The 16,246-nt window shown below is 41.2% G+C and overlaps 2 protein-coding genes across 2 annotated transcripts in view; both read right to left on the reverse strand.

The window, feature by feature from the left end:
• The window catches only part of TSHR (thyroid stimulating hormone receptor), a 157,832-nt gene that overhangs the window by 130,327 nt on the left and 11,259 nt on the right, over positions 1-16,246 (reverse strand). The window lies entirely within an intron of this gene.
• On the reverse strand, positions 1,601-5,402 carry LOC125909293 (charged multivesicular body protein 3-like). The gene has a single exon (XM_049612395.1). It carries the CDS (start codon positions 2,815-2,817, stop codon positions 2,422-2,424), a length of 396 nt encoding a protein of 131 aa, XP_049468352.1. The 5' UTR covers positions 2,818-5,402; the 3' UTR covers positions 1,601-2,421.

The following is a 16,246-nucleotide window of genomic DNA, read 5'->3' on the forward strand; positions in this document are numbered from 1 at the left end:
TGCTAATTTTCCAGTGTCCCCTGGCAGTGGCTGATTCTTTCCTTATTCTTCCTCTACTCTGAACACGGCTTTTGAATACTCCTTTCTATTGAATTTTCTCTTCAATTGCCAGGTTCCTTTTTCCTCCTCTTCTCCAATGTTTGACAATAAAATATGGAAAGAGCAGTAGTGTTACTGATAAAATGAAGTAAAGTCCTTGTGATGGGGTTTTGGGGTAATGGTGGGGTTTGGAGCTGATGGCCAAGAAGGAATTCTTGAAGGAGTCTTTGGTGCAGAAAGGTGATTTTATTAAAGCATGGGGACAGGACCTGTGGGCAGAAAGAGCTTCACTGGGGCTGTGACAGGTGACTGATTATATACCTTCAGGTTGGGAGGGACTTAGGGACAGTGTAAGTCTCTAAGGAATTTTGGAAACAAGGTTTCCAGGACCTTGAGGGGCTAGCTGTTGTTAGGGAAAATATCATTTATTACTATTTAGTAAAACCTCAGTCATGAGACCCTTCAGATGTATGTCAGGGGCCATATGCTTGGAGCATAATTGCCAACATACACTTGGGGGTTAAAGATAAAGGAGGTTTACAAAGGAATTTTTATGTGTTTAAGGAGACTCACAGGATCCCAGGGAGAGAAGGATAATGTTAAGCCCAGATTCCCTTTTGTCTTATCCAGGCAGCTGAGCTCCTAGAGGGAGATCACTCTGCCTGTTCCAAGGACTTGTCAATGGGCTGTAGGCAGTAAAGGAATTTAATTTTTCATTTGCCTTTGTTTCCTACATCACCATGGCAAGTACTTAAACCCTCTTACATCTTGATGAGGGTAATATTAGGGCTCCAGGGAACGCCCTGGAGTCTATAGGCTTCTGGAAATTAGGGTATGGATAAGATTGCCTTTTTCTTGAAGTTTACTAAGTTATCCATGAACTGAAGGAGACTCCTGTCCTGCATGACTGTGATCTCTATCAGTCAACCATTTTGCTTTCTTTCCTTTCCCCTGTTCTTGGGCAGCCAGGAGTGTCCGAAGAATAGCACACATATCCCACGTGGGGGTGGCGGGGGGAGGTGCTGTGAGCTAGCTTGTGCTTTGCCTCATGCTCCCTCATCACTTGGAACTGTCACCATTAATTGCTTTCAAATTTTGGCCCGTCTTTATGAAATTTGTTTCTTTATTCCCTCTTTGAAAACAAACCTAGGTTATTGAACGTCTGGGCTGGAATTTCTGTTGAAGAAAAATATTCAGAGGCTCTTGGAGGGTGTCCAAGTTCTCAAGTCTTTTTTGTAAGTAGGTAAAACCACTTGTTTGAAAAACAAAATTCTCTCCTCTTAAGTCTTTTTTGTCATGTGCACTGGTGAGCAACTTTCATTGAAATTATGAGTTACATATGAGGACAGAGTGACAGGTTAAAAAGATGAACTCTTTTGCACTATATTGAGTAATTTAATAGGAAGAGGAGTTTGTAGGTCTTTTAATTTTGAATCATAACATCTATGAGAATCAACAATCCCTCTCTAACCATAAAAACTATAGGGCATCAATGATACTGAAGTTATGAGTACACAGATTATAAAGATCTAAATTTTGACTCCTACATAACCCCCATTCAATAATTAAAACCCGGAGAATTGAGACTGCTAAAAGTTGACAATCAAGCAGTACTACCAATAGAAATAACCATTTGTATACTAATCTTATCAGGAGATGTCTGCACTCATGGGCCGTCCCATCCCTAGGTCTATAAACTGACACCATCCCAGACTGACTAAATCAAAGAACCCTAATGAGCACACGACCCAGACTATATTATGGCCAATGCTCAGACATTTGAGGCTCAAACCACAGCTTTATACCCATGGTACTTGAATTGGTTCCATTAACATATTTCAAAAAATGATCAGCATGTATACTATAAAGTCATTAAGAAGCAAAATAAGCATTAACCTTTAAAGTTAAAGATTGGGAATTTAAATCTCCCCTTAATGATATGCCACAACTAGATACATCAACTTGATTCACCAGTATTATGTCAATAATTTTTTTTGTTAAAGCAGAAATTTATTAAAATCCATTTTATATAGTGTTTTAGAGATAAAAAACATGGAGAGTCCTCAACATTCAGGCCATCAACTCTATCCTCAGAAGTGCTTCAGGAGAAGACAGATTCCTTTGCCCTCGCCCCCAAAAGATACTTCTATGTATACACCTGAAAATGATGCTTTTATAACCCCACCTCTCAAGACCAATCCTGTTGAGATCCCAAAACCTCTGCCAAGTGAAGCGATATTAGCAGAGAACCTTCTCAGAATAAAAGTGCCTGATTCAGAGGTGTAGTGCAAGAGATACATAACATGATGACTGCTTCAGAGGAGTGTGCCCACTCCCAGTAGGTGGGCCACGAAAGAACCCGAGGGCCTAGCTGAGCAGCCACTAGCTGCGGAGTGTGGCAAGATGGGACTGCAGGGCCTCCAGGGCCTCTTCTTCCTTCTCATCTTCTGATGCAGCCATCGCTCCTGAAGGTCTGGGCTCCAGAAAGGCATTGGTCACTTTACTAGGTGCTTTGCCCAAGGCACCTGCTGTGATTTCAAACAGAATTTTGTCAATTTCCATTTCTGCTGCTTCTTCCAATTCTTCCTGATCATCCATGCTTTCAAAAGTATCTTCTAACATTTCTTCTATGATGCCAGCCTTCATCATCTCTTTGGATAGCTCCCTCACGGTGGCCTGGATTTCTGGGATCTTCACAAGGCTCTGCATGGCCTTCATCACTTCTTTGCTCTTCTGCAGGGAACCAGCCACTCTCAAAACCACCAGCTGGTTCTTCATCCCTATGAGCACGGAGTTCACGTGAGCATTGGAAGCATAGAGCTTGCTCACAGCAAGCTAGTTTTTATGAGCTATGTATGCATTTGCCAATTCTTAATTACGATTAAGAGAAAAATCAGGACTTGTTCAATCTGTAAGTCTTCTTATTCATGAACATCACTGTTTACTTGTATAGAACATTTAAAAGTTATTCCTGTTTCAGGCCTCTGTCTGATGAGGGAGCATAAGGCAAGCTGACACCTTGCAAACCTCCTCCCCCCATCATCCCCAGGTGGGATATGTGTGATATTCCTTAGGCACTCCTGGCTGCCCAAGAATAAAGGAAAGAGAAAAATAACTGATAGAGATCACGGTTCTGCAGGATATGAGTCTCCATCACTTTACCAATGTCTTAGTAAATTACAAAAAAAAAAAAAAAATCTGATCAATAACCTAATCTCCAGAAACCTACAGACTCTGTTTCCTGGAGCCCCAACATTACCCTCCCCTTCATAGTGATGTGGGGAGCAAAAGCAAGAAGAAAATAGCAAATAAAATTAAATTTCTTTGTAACCTGCAGCCCATTGACAAATACTTGAGGCAGGCTGAATATAATATCTCTCCAGGAACTCCCTACTGTCTTAATGTTAATGCCTTACTAGAGGGGGGAAAAAACAGCCTTAGCTTGACAATAGCTAGACTTCCCACATCCTGTGAGTCTTCTTTAGCATATGAAAGTCCTTTTGGAAACTTCGCCTTTTCTTTACCTCCCCCAACTCCCAAGTATATAATATCACCCTCATAATCCAGGGGCAGCTCTTTCTGCCCACAGGTCCTGTCCCTGTGCTTTAAAAAAAAAAAAAATCACTTTTTTGTACCAAAGATGTCTCAAGAATTCTTTCTTGGCCGTCAGCTCCGGACCCCTACTACCACTCCAAAACCACATCATGTTTAAAGAAAACTGCCATCAATTTTGTGTTGTGTAGTATCAAAGTGCTTCAAAAACTACCAAAATAGCAGTTGTAATGGGCTGGGGTTTAGGATACTTTGTTGGACTCATCTCATGTACATCTTCTAGTCTGACTCAAATCAGCAGCCTTTCAATAGGGCATGGAATCCAGCTTTCCAAAGAGCCACTGAAGGGCCAAAGGTCAAAACTGAAAGTGTGGGTGGGAATGGGGTGGGGAGGGCAATTCTGATCAGTGGGAAACAGGAAGTGGAGGGAGTATTGCAAACTCCTTCTTATGAACTGCCCTAAAGCATGGTTCTGCCTGTTTCTCCTTTTCCTCATTCTCACATCAGCAAGTAACCTCCGGCTCAGACTGTTTACTGGGAAACCCAGGATAGGATGGCTGTTGGCTAAAAGTATCTGTTAACTAGCACATTAAGCATTCATTTTAATCCAGGATAATTTTGTGAACCTCCTGTATGCAAAGCACTAGTTTAGTAATTATAAGTGAGGCAAAGCTGAACAGAACTCAGTCTTTGACTTTGGGCACTAATATTCTAGCAGAGAAGATAGAAAAATTACATAGGCAGCATAGCTCCAGGGGATTCAGAAGAGTGACTGGCTCTGCCAGTCACTGGCTGACATTTACTTCTGAGTGAGACATTTATTCTCTTTGGGCCTCTGTTCTCTTAGCTGTAAAATACAAGGTTGTGTTAGATAACCTCAAAAGTCCTCTCCACATCTAAAATCCTTTGCTTTTATAAATTTAGTCTAGGAGAAGCATGACTCCAATCAGTTCTGTATGATAGGTGTGTTCTCTGAATCCAAGTGTTGTGGGAACCAGAACTTTAGAGACTTGGGAAGCTTTTATGAAGAAGGAGGTATATGAGCTTGGTGGATTTGTAGGATTTTGATGGGCAGGTAGGGGACAGATGGGCATTTTAAGCATGAGGAAAAACATACTCAAAGGAATATAAAGGGAAAGTATATGTCTCATGCAGGAAGAGCAATGAATAGTTCAGTCTGGTTGAAGGGGTAGATGGGTATCTACATTTAAGAGACTGGTAAAGTAGAAAATGGAAGATCCAAGCTATTGCATTAAGTTTGAGCTTTACCATGTATTCTTCGATTTAGCATGTGTATAGAACACTTACTATGCTCCAGGCAGTGAGTGAGGTGCTGAGAACACAGAAATCAATAAGATGCAGTGCCCTCAACAGGCCTGTGAGCAGTGGGCAAAGGAGTGAAACTAGTGTGCAAAATCCTGTAACATAAATACAACTTAAGTACAGAGAATGAAAGTGTCGAACACCTCAGAGGTATAATAACAATAGACAGGCAGAGAGGGGGTCAAGGGTGATATGACAATAGGAAAGAGAGAAGGATGAGCAGTTTTTTTGATAAGAAAATGAATTTGTTTTGACGTTGAATTTGAGGCCCTTCCAGACAGCCAGATAGAAATGTGTAAATAGTAGAAGAATATTGGTTTGTGACTAGCTTGAAATGTTGGAACAAGAGATTGAGATATGTGTATATTTTCTAAGTAACTCATAGGTCTGAGAGGGATTGTCAAGGAAGAAAATATAGACAGAAAAAAGACCAAAGGGAACACCTTAGGGAATGCCCATGTTTAGGAGTTAGAAGAAGTAAGTGGCATGAACCAAGAAGAGTTAAGACTATCAGAAATGGTGGGCAACCAGCATAAAGGATGTCAAGGGAAGAAAGAATTTCAAGAAAGATGGGGGGGGGGGTTGGACAAGATCAAAGGCTCCCCAAGCTTGATGGACCAGCTGCATTAAAATCAGTTGAAACATGTATTAAAACTATGTAATTTGTGTCTAGATGGATCTTCGAGAAACTACTAACAGTAGCTGCCTTGGAGGGAACCTAAGGACTACAAAGCATGAGTAAACTGTATGAACTGATATCCTAGCCCTCCAAGTCAACTACAAAATTACATCACTGTCCCTTCCTTGGCTTATGGCTATGGCTGTATGAATTGTCCCATATGAACAGCTAAAGTTAGAACACAAAAGCCAGAGCTTGGTTAGTGGATCATTTGGTTTGGTATATAGATGTTGGTTAAGTATATCCACCCAAAATGGACATGAGCTGCACATGGAGGGGGCCTTGAAAGACAGCAGCAAGGGAAAATCTTCCCAATGGGTAGATTTCATGGAAAAATAGCCAACAATAAGAATATATATGGACTCAAGAGCAAAAGGATTGGCCAGCTGGTCAGAACCTGGGAAGAGAAAAGCTAGAAGATTGTAAGAAAAAATGTCTGGGCCAGATGCATGAGTATGAATATATGGGTGTGGGCATAAAATGTGAAGATCTTTGTATCAGATATTAATGACCACCAGTAAGCAGTCACCAGAGAATAACCATTGAGTAACTAAGGCAAAATGACTTGATCAGTTAAGAATAGCTAGTCTTTGTCACTGGCCACCCCAGAACTAGCACCACTGGCACATTAACAGAGTGGAGACCACATGTTAATAGCATGGGCCCCCAATAAGCAAGGCTGGTTTCTTTCCACCATTGAAAGTCCAACCAGTTAGCAAGCGAGCTCAATGTGGCACTATTTCTTGAGGATACAACACTGTCACAAATTGATCACAGTGAGGCCTTTCTTCCTGGAAGGACCAGTGGTATGTCATAGTAGTTACACGTATTCTTGGTAACTGTTCACCTTTCCTGCCTCTACAGCCTCAGCCAAGCACCACTATCTGGAAGATTTTAAAGTATCTGATCCAGGTACACAATCTCGTACAACACAGCATCTGACCATGAGACCTATTTCACAGAAAAAGAGATAGGGAGGTAAGCGCATGGTCATGGGATCCACTGGTCATATCAAGTACCACATAACCCAGGAGTAATTGGTTTTACAAAGCAATGGAATAGCCTGCCAAAGGCATAACTTGTTGGCAATACTCTGCCATGGTGTGGTATCATCATAGCAAATCACAAATTTCTATTTGGATGTTGTGTCCCATTAGGAAGAATGTGTGGGTCTTGAAATCAAGGGGCAAAAGCAGGAGTGGCCTCAGTTGCCTTTATACCCAATGACCCACTTAGGAATTTTGTGTTTCCAATCCCCATAATTCTAGGCTCTGCAGGAACTATAAGCTATGATTGTCACCTGGGAGTTTTGGACTTTTTATGTGCAGGGATCAGTAGACTAAAGGAGGAGTTAATATCTTGGTAGGAGTAACATCCTGATCAGTGCAAAGAGGTAAGTCTGCTGTGACCCAATGACGGTAGGGAGGAATATATGTATATATGTGGAATTCATTTAATCCACTTGAACATGCCTTAGCACTTGCTCAATTATAACTAAAATGAACAATTCCAGCAACTCCTGCCTGAAAGGAGTATAGTTACCATGGGTTCAGACCCCTCAGGAATAAGAGCTTGGATTATACCAGCAGATAAGTCATCAAGGCCAGCAGAGGTTAAAGCTGAGTATGAGGCGAATTTAGAATGGGCAGTGGAGAGAAACGGAAGCACCAATTGTGGTCCTGACATCAACTGCAGCAACAGGGCTGTAGTTCATCCCCATAACCTGTCGTCTAAATTTCCCACAGGAAGACAGATCCACTGAAATCCTGGATGCTCTGTTTTCCAAATGTGTATGAGGAAGTTGATCACATCACAAGGGTTGCAACAAGCATGGAGGTGAGCACTCTATTCAAGACGCACTTCCATTGAATCTGTAGGTTGCTTTGGGTAGTATGGACATTTTAACAATGTTGATTCTTTCGATCCATGAACATGGAATATCTATCCTTTTGTTTGTGTCATCTTCAATTTCTTTCATCAATGTTTTACAGTTTTCAGAGTTCAGGTCCTTTACCTCCTTGGTTAAGTTTATTTCTAGGTATTTTATTCTTTTTAGCATAATTGTAAATGGAATTGTTTTCTTAATTTCTCTTTCTGCTACTTCATTATTAGTACATAGAAATGCTACCAATTTCTGGATATTAACTTTGTAGCCTACAACTTTACTTAATTCAAGAACTATACTCAAATTAAAAAAAAAAAAAAATATATATATATATATACACATATATGTATATTGAAAAAGAACTCACTTGCTGTTAAGAGGGAAGGAGTGCAGCTAGCACTCCTAATTGGCTCATATCTCAGTATCTGCCCCCCTTGTGCAACAGTAGCCCTCCCTTATGTGCTGATCAGAGATGCACTTTGTGGCACCAGGCAGTCAAAGAGTGTGATGTGGGGAAACAGAGGGAAGTGATCATCACTACAAAAGCTACCATTGGTTCAATCCAGAAAAGGATCTAAAAATGTCCACTGGATTTTGCAGCAAAGGTTGTTAGTGACTTTGGCAAGAGCCTTTTCAATTGAGTAATGGGAGCAGAAGCCAGATTGCAGTAAGTTAAAGAATGAATGGAAGTAAAAACGTCAAAAGAACAACTTGAGGAAAGTCTTTATGAATGTTCAGCTGCAAAGGGAAGGAGGCAGCTAGGGAAGCAGCAGTGGCGGGTGGACTGAGATGTGAGAACTATGGCGGGATTTTGTTTTGGTAGAAAGAGACTGGAGTGTGTTTAGATAACGGTGGGAAGAATATGGGAGAGGAGAGGGGAAAAGTCAAATTAGGGTGAGGAGAGCAGGGAGCATGGATGCAGGTGGAGGATAGTCTGCTTGCATTGTTAGAAGAGTAGAGGGGAAAGGATGGGTGTAGATGCTTTTAAATTGCTTTATTTTGTTGTTTTGTTTGTTTTTACAGTCTCATTCTTTTAAAAATCCCTGCATGATAAATCTGTGTTTCTCAAAATATCTGATAAAGCATCACCCCCTCTCGCATATTCTTTTTCTGCTGAATGAGAAAGCTCCCTGAATAAAAAAGATCACCTTGTACACTTGAACAATTACTTCCCTGGTCTTCACAACGGTTCTCCGAAGTAGGACAGAACCATCCTATGGTTTCATTTAACAGATACAAAGATAAGAACACAGAAGGATGAAAAGTACCTTGCTAAAATGTTCATCAGTAATTTCCTTATTCAGTGGGAAACTTCCATCCTGTACTCTTCATGATGACTTCTCTCATTCAAGAGATTTCCCCTCCCTCTTGCTATTGAAAATGAAGATACTGGATATAATGTGAAAAGAAAGAGTAGCCCCTCCAAGCCACTGAGTTTTTTGATCCTGAGATACATACTTTCTATAAAGTAAGTTTCTTATGAGTAAAAGGAGTTCTTCATAAGTACATTAAAACTTCTATTGTCACACAGAACTGAAGCAGACAGAACCTTAATAGAGTGTTTCATGCTTCATAGCACACATTTCAGAGCTTCTGGCTTTGTTGTTTTAGATTCCAGGGATTCGGGATGGTTGTGAAACGGCAACTTGGTTATGCTACATAAGAAGGCCAGCCAAGCATTAAATAGGGGCATCTGGAGAGTCTGGAAACCCTAATAGGCTTGTCAGCCAAATTCTGCCATAGAACAGTTAGATCCTTACAGATTTATGGGCCCTAAGAGGACAGAGAAGCCCCATCCATGGTTAGAATTTCAGTCACTTTACCCTTTACCCTAACAGTAACTCCCCAGGGACAAATATCTCTGGAAGAAGATAAGCAATCTTATAAATATTTAAAATGTGCTTTTTGCACAGTGGACAAGTGTTTGGTCTTAATAAAGCCACACGATCCTCAAGCCCAACAGCTGCTGAATGGTCCCTGTGTGGAAGCATGCCCTCTCCAAATCAATATAATACCCACACTGAGGGTTAAATCAGACCAGCTCTCACAGGCTCTCAAGCCCACCACTGCATTAGTGATAACAGTTAACTTCGATCAGGCTTTATTCTGGTTTACTAGGTATTTCACATACACACTCATAGCATTACCTCACATGATCCTCATGACTACTCCATGATGTGGGCATAACAGATCTTACTAGTTTGTTCATCCTGTGAGTTGAGCAAATAGATTCTTCCACACAGTGAGTTGGTGGAGAGCTAGGATTTGACTACACGTCTTCGGTCTCCAGGTTCCAGAGTGGGGAGGGAAGAAACAGCTGAGAAGTAAGCTCCAGTAAACCTAAGGGAAATAATAATCTACTTCTTTCATTTAACCTTTTTTTATTCTTAGCAAATTTCCTTTATTGGCATATTGGTTACATTTTTTTAATGTTTATTTAGTTTTGAGAGAAAGAGGGTGAGGGGGGAGGGGCAGAGAGAGAGGGACAGGGATCTGAAGCAGGCTCCACACTGATAGCAGAGAGCTGAAGTGGGGCCGTAACCCACAAACTGCAAGATCACCACCAGAGCCAAAGTTGTACGCTCAACCAACTGAGCCACCCAGGCACCCCTATTGGTTAAATTTTTAAATGGAGATATAAGATAGAGAAGCCAATATTATTTTTTTTTAGTGTTTATTTATTTTGAGGCGGGGGGGGGGGCGCGGGGAGTGGGAGAGAGAGAATCCCAAGCAGGCTCTGCACTGACAGGGCTCAATCTCACAAATTGTGAGATCAGGACCTGAGTCAAAATCAAGAGTCAGGTACTTAACCCACTGAGCCACCCAGGCACCCCCAATATTATTATAATAAATACCATTACAAATGGGACATTGTTTAAGTTCTGCCTTGCCTATAACACAGAAAAACCCTCTGCATAAGTATTGGCTCTTAAAAGGGTATAAGTTACAGATAATGGCTCATGCATTGCTATTAAGTCACCTCTTTCTAGAAGTGTTGACTAAGATTCCATGGGATCCAGAAGGCATAAGCACATGGTGTTGCTCAGCCCGCTGGTTAGAAACACTCTCCTTCACCAAACAGGTACTCTCAAAACCTTTTGATGTGGGAAAGTAGTTTTGTAGCTCTAAGCCTTCGAGAATAACTATGAACATTTTTGGCATTCTAATGATCATCTCTAAGGTGTAAGGCATTGAGACATGGAGTGGGACTGCTCTCTACACTAGGGTGTTAGAAATGAACCTGGCTGAAAAGTCCTGAAATTACATAAAGCTTGGCCTGTTTACACCTGTTTTCCTATCAGGCCACTTGTCTGATGGCCCACACTCTTTCCCTGCAGTGTGGTTGAAACGTAAAAACATTATGCTAAGTTAAAGAAGCCAGGCACAAAGGTCACATGTTGTATGATTGCATTTATATAAAATGTCCAGAATAGGTAAATCCATGGAGACAGAAATCAGATTAGTGGTTGCCAGGGGGTATGAGGAGAGGCAGAATGGGGAGTGACTGGTTAATCAGTAGGGATCTCCTTTAGAGATGATGAAATTAGTTTGGAACTAGAGGTGATGGTTGTACAACACTGTGCATGTACTAAATACCAGTGAATGGCACATTATATGAATTTCATGTCAATTGGGGAAGGGGAGGGAAGGGAAGAAACACAAGGGAAAGGAAGAGACCAGATTTAGGAAGATAGCTACTATAGAGAGAGAGCCTTGGATTTGAAGCTAGAGGACCTGAGTTTGAATGCTCTTTCATTTATTGGCTGTGAGATAAAAGATAAGAGAGACCACATTTCTGGGTCTCAGATTCCTCATCTAAAGTGGAGTCAAACAGAGCTGTTGTGAGTCCCAAGTGAGATACCATATGTGAAAACACATAGCATGAGGCTGGACACAGAGTTGACACAGTATGTAATTAAACAAACAAAAAAATAACAATGGCAACAGATTTTTAAGGCAGTGCACAAAACCCATTTAATTCATATTATAGCTCAAGCAGTAATTATGTAATAGAATAACAGATTAATAATTCATAAGAGATAACCATTATGGCAATTTTCAGTAATCCAAATGCTCTAAAGAACTAGATGCTTTTGTAATTATAGCTCAGAGTTTATTTTTCTGGCATCAAGGCATTAACCTAAATCTAAAAATTAATGTTATGGCAAATTCTTCACTCTAGTTCTGTGTTTGCACTACATCAAAAGTAACAATTTCTTCAATTTATGATGCACATTTTTGTATGTATGTATGTATGTATGTATGTATTTATTTATTTATTTTTAACGTTTATTTATTTTTGAGACAGAGAGAGACAGACAGAGCATGAACGGGGGAGGGGCAGAGAGAGAGGGAGACACAGAATTGGAAGCAGGCTCCAGGCTCTGAGCCATCAGCCCAGAGCCCGACGCGGGGCTCGAACTCATGGACCGCGAGATCGTGACCTGAGCTGAAGTCGGACGGTTAACCGACTGAGCCACCCAGGCACCCCTATGATGCACATTTTTAAAAGAAAAACCTTAATATCTCTGAAACCAGAAATCCACTGATTGAAAGGGAGGCTGGATCCCTCAAAGGAAATTTTTTCGGTGTCCCTTCAGAGGTGACTTTCAACAACCAGGTGGGTAGGATGACTCATTCTATGGATGTCATCTGCAGTGCTGGTACAGTGGGCGTGAATGAAATGGCCATGGTGGCAGGGATGGAAGCCAAGCATAGGTTCGTTTTCATCAAATCTAGTAAAGATACTGCCTCTTTGAATAACCAAAACTACCAGTAGTAGAACCCTACACTGCACCCTTGATAAGGCAAATTTCCTCCAAAAGAACAGCTAGCCAATTGGTGGTAGTTTGATTACACTGGACCCTTTCTACTCGTCAAAAGTAGTAATTCATTTTAAAAAGAATTGTGACTTTGGCTTCGAGTCTGCCTTCCCTGACCTCACTGCCTCCACTAGGGTCACTATTCGAAGGTTTATAGCTTGCCTGATCTACCAGTATGAGGTCCTACAGAGTTCTGCAAGAACCAACTTGTTGCACAACACTACAACAGCACAACACTCAACCAAGAGACCCATTTCATGGGAGAGAAGGTACAGTAAAGGGCACATGACCATCATATCCACTAGTCTGACTATGTCTTTAATCATGCAGAAGCAGATTGCCTAGCAGAATAGTGAAATGACCCATTAAAGGATCAGCTAAGGTTCCAACTTGGGACAAAGCCTGGACGGTTGGGGATCCACCTCAGTGAAGTGTACGTGCTGAACCAATAGCCAATATATGCCAGTACCCATGTAGCTAGAATACATGGGTATGAGGACCTAGAGGTGTTTGTAGGATTGACCCTTCTCATCATCACAGTGACCTACATTCAGAATTTGAACTGCCTGTCTCTGTTCCTGCCAGAGGTACTAGTTTTTGGGTGTAAAGACTACTTCCTCCAAGTAAGGGCCTGATGCTATAATGATCACCTGGTTATTTGGGTTCATGATACCAGTAGATGAATGGGCAAACGTAGGAGTTTCTCTCCTGATAGGAATAAAAGAACCATGAGAAGCTATGGTTGCTGCTTTACATCAGCAGCAGTGAGGAGTATGTCTAGAACCCAGGGATTTATCTGGGACATGTCTTGGTTCTTCCGTGACCAGTGATAATGGTGAAATAGGGCAAATATAGCTAAGGGTTTAAAACCCTTCGAGTTGAAAGTCTGGGTCCTTCTCCTAGGCAACCACAGGCCAAAGTCTGGGCAGTGCTGAGAGAAATCTAAAATCAGAGTTGAGGAGAGATATGACTATTAATTACAACCTTGGGATCAGCCACAATAGAGGAGACTTTTGCTTATTTCACGAGCCCTCCTGCATTATGTCTTTGCAAAGATTGCATTTTGAAGGGAGCTCTGTGGCAGATTGGACTTGTATCCCCCTATATCTCAGAAAAGACATAAGATCATTTTATTTTTACAAAACAGAAGGTCCCATATTTTGGTATGAGAGCCAGACATAATTAAAAGCTTGGGAAGGGGAGCCTGGGTGGCTCAGTCAATTGGTTGGTTGGTTTTGGCTCAGGTCATGATTTCATGGTTCATGAGTTTGAACGATGCATATGGCTCTGTGCTGACAGTGTGGAGCCTGCTCAGGATCCTCTCTCCCTTTCTCTCTACTCCTTCTCGACTCACACTGTCTCTGTCTCTCAAAATAAATGAATAAACTTAAAAAAAAAAAAAAAAAAGAGGGCCTGCTGGGTGGCCCAGTCGGTTAGGTGTCTGACTTCGGCTCAGGTCATGATCTCGCAGTTTGTGAGTTTGAGCCCTGTGTCGGGCTCTGTGCTAACAGCTCAGAGCCTGAAGCCTGCTTCAGATTCTGTGTCCCCCTCTCTCTCTGCCCCTCCCCTGCTAATACTCTTTCTCTGTCTCTCAATAATAAATAAACGCAAAAAAAAAAAAAAAGAAAAAGAAAGAAAGAAAGGAAGCAAGCTTGGCAAGATCTGAGCGGTTCATAGGGCAAATTGCATTAAAGACCTCTTAATACATCACTTGAGATCCTCTCAGCCCTACCTGTCCTATTCTAGCCACGCCACAGCCGCCAGATCTATGTGAGTGCTGACTAGCTTCATCCAGGTGCAACCTGACAGAGCTGTACCTCAGCCCTGCCTCTGTTCCCCTCACCTTCCACCCTGGGGCATTTCTGTGAACATCTAGGACTCCATCATTATCCATGCACAAGAAACCTGGAAGGCTGGTGGAGATAACACCCCAATCTACAAGGTGGGGGCAGGGGGATAAGAACTCATGGATAAAAGTTTCCCTTTCCTCCCTCCTAGAGCAAGGGTCTGAGATGCATAGCATTCTCAGGTGGCCATATGCGATCAACAACAACTTGCCTCTAGTAGCAGCAAACTCTCCTTGCCTCCTTTCTTCATGTCACCAACTCACCCTTCTGCTCCTTGGAATCACAGTCCCCAGTAATAATTCTCCACAGGCTCTGCTTTCTGGAGAATCCAGGCTAAGACATTACCGACTCCTTTCTTTCACTCAGACTCCACACACTCTGTGAGGAAATCCTGTTGACTTTACCTTCATCATAAATCCAGGACTCAACCATTTCTCACCACCTTCCCTGGTATTAAGCCAGTTGGAGCCATGGTCATTTCTCAATTAACAAATTAGTTGATTTGTTGATTAACAAATATAGTAGCCTGGGTGCTCCTAGGAAAATGTAAATCAGTTTATGCAATTTTGGGGGTGGAGCTCAACATCCTTAATAGCTATTTATCTCATTCAGAAAAAAAATATACATATATGTATTTGTATGCCTTTATATTATTTTATACTTATTTAAGGTATATATTTATATTTACATATTTTTAGTGCCTTATAATGACCTACAAGGTACAATGTGCTCTGTCCCCCATAACTCCTCTGCTCTCATTTCCTGCAACCCTCTCTGCTTCAGGCACATTTTTCTGCTTGTCACTTACAAACATACTATGCAAGTTCCTCCCATGTCCCCCCCCCCCCCCTCTGGGTCTTTCCATTTATTCAGAATTTTCTCCCCCCTAGCCCCAGATATCAGCCTGGCTTAGTTTTGGGGGCTCCTTCAGGTCTTTACTCAAATGTCACTTTGTCAGTGAGGCCTTCTCTCACCACTTAAAATGCAACCCCCAGCCTTCCTTCTCCCTGTCCCTCCCTTTATTTTTCTGCATTATACTCATCACCATCTGACATACTATGTGTGTTACTTACTAATATTTTTGGCTATTTCCCCCCTGCTAGAATGTATGATCAAGGAGGTCATTTATTATATCTCTCCATACCTAGAGTAGTACTTGCAAATATTAAGTAATCAATAAATATTTGTTAAAAAGAAAAAAAGAAGAAAGGAAGGAAGAAACACTAACCACAATAAAATGCCACCTATCTAGAGTAAGATTTCCTATCATCTCAAACTTTGGACCATGGCTATGTACCCCAAAATAACTGGAAAGGGTGTTGAGAGAGAAACAGAGCAGCCACAAAGCTCACTAAAGACTGTCACAGGAGAGCCCCTCATTTGTGCCCTCTCTTGAGATCATTTATTTATCGTCATGTACAGATCCTTTCCCTAAAGTTAGCCTTCTAGTTTCCTAGCTCGTAAAAAGATTGAAATAACAAAATATAAAGTGACAGTAGCTGGCAATAAGAAAAGACAATTTCAGTCCCTCTCTGGAGTTGAGTAATTATGATAATACTCGGGTGTGGGTAAAATTAAGCTAATGCCTGCAAAAATGTTAGCCAAGAGCTTCATGTATCATATAAATAGAGAGATCATGTTTTTGAAAGAAAAACTGGGACACAGGGAGCTCTTTCCAGGTGCAAAAGGGGTGTGGAAAGTTTAGCTAAAATGATGAGAAAATATTTGAATTTCTGGAATGTTCTGATGGCAAGATATTTTAAATAGGGCTGTACCAGAAAAACCCAGAGCAGATTTACTTGTCAATACATGTAAGAGAACACTTATAAGATGCTTTAAAAATCACAAAGGTCTGCTTTGTAATTCTAAGAAAAGGATTTCCTCTGAAATTTTCTGACATCCTATATATTCTTAAGGATTCATAAAAAAATGAAGAAAGTAAGGAGAGTCTGACATCAAAATGGAACACTGTAAAATCTAATTTGTAGCTCCGAACAAATGGAACCATTTTTACTCATACTTTAAATTTCCTTCAACTATTTCTTAATTGCAGTAATAAAAGGCAAAAGAATAATTAAGCAAGCAGATTCAGTTAGAA

This window comes from Panthera uncia, assembly GCF_023721935.1.
Source record: "Panthera uncia isolate 11264 chromosome B3 unlocalized genomic scaffold, Puncia_PCG_1.0 HiC_scaffold_1, whole genome shotgun sequence".
Classification (NCBI taxonomy): Eukaryota; Metazoa; Chordata; class Mammalia; order Carnivora; family Felidae; genus Panthera; species Panthera uncia.

Excerpts from the sequence above, each read along its gene's own strand:
- LOC125909293 (XM_049612395.1), bottom strand. The coding sequence starts at position 2,817 with ATGAAGAACCAGCTGGTGGTTTTGAGAGTGGCTGGTTCCCTGCAGAAG.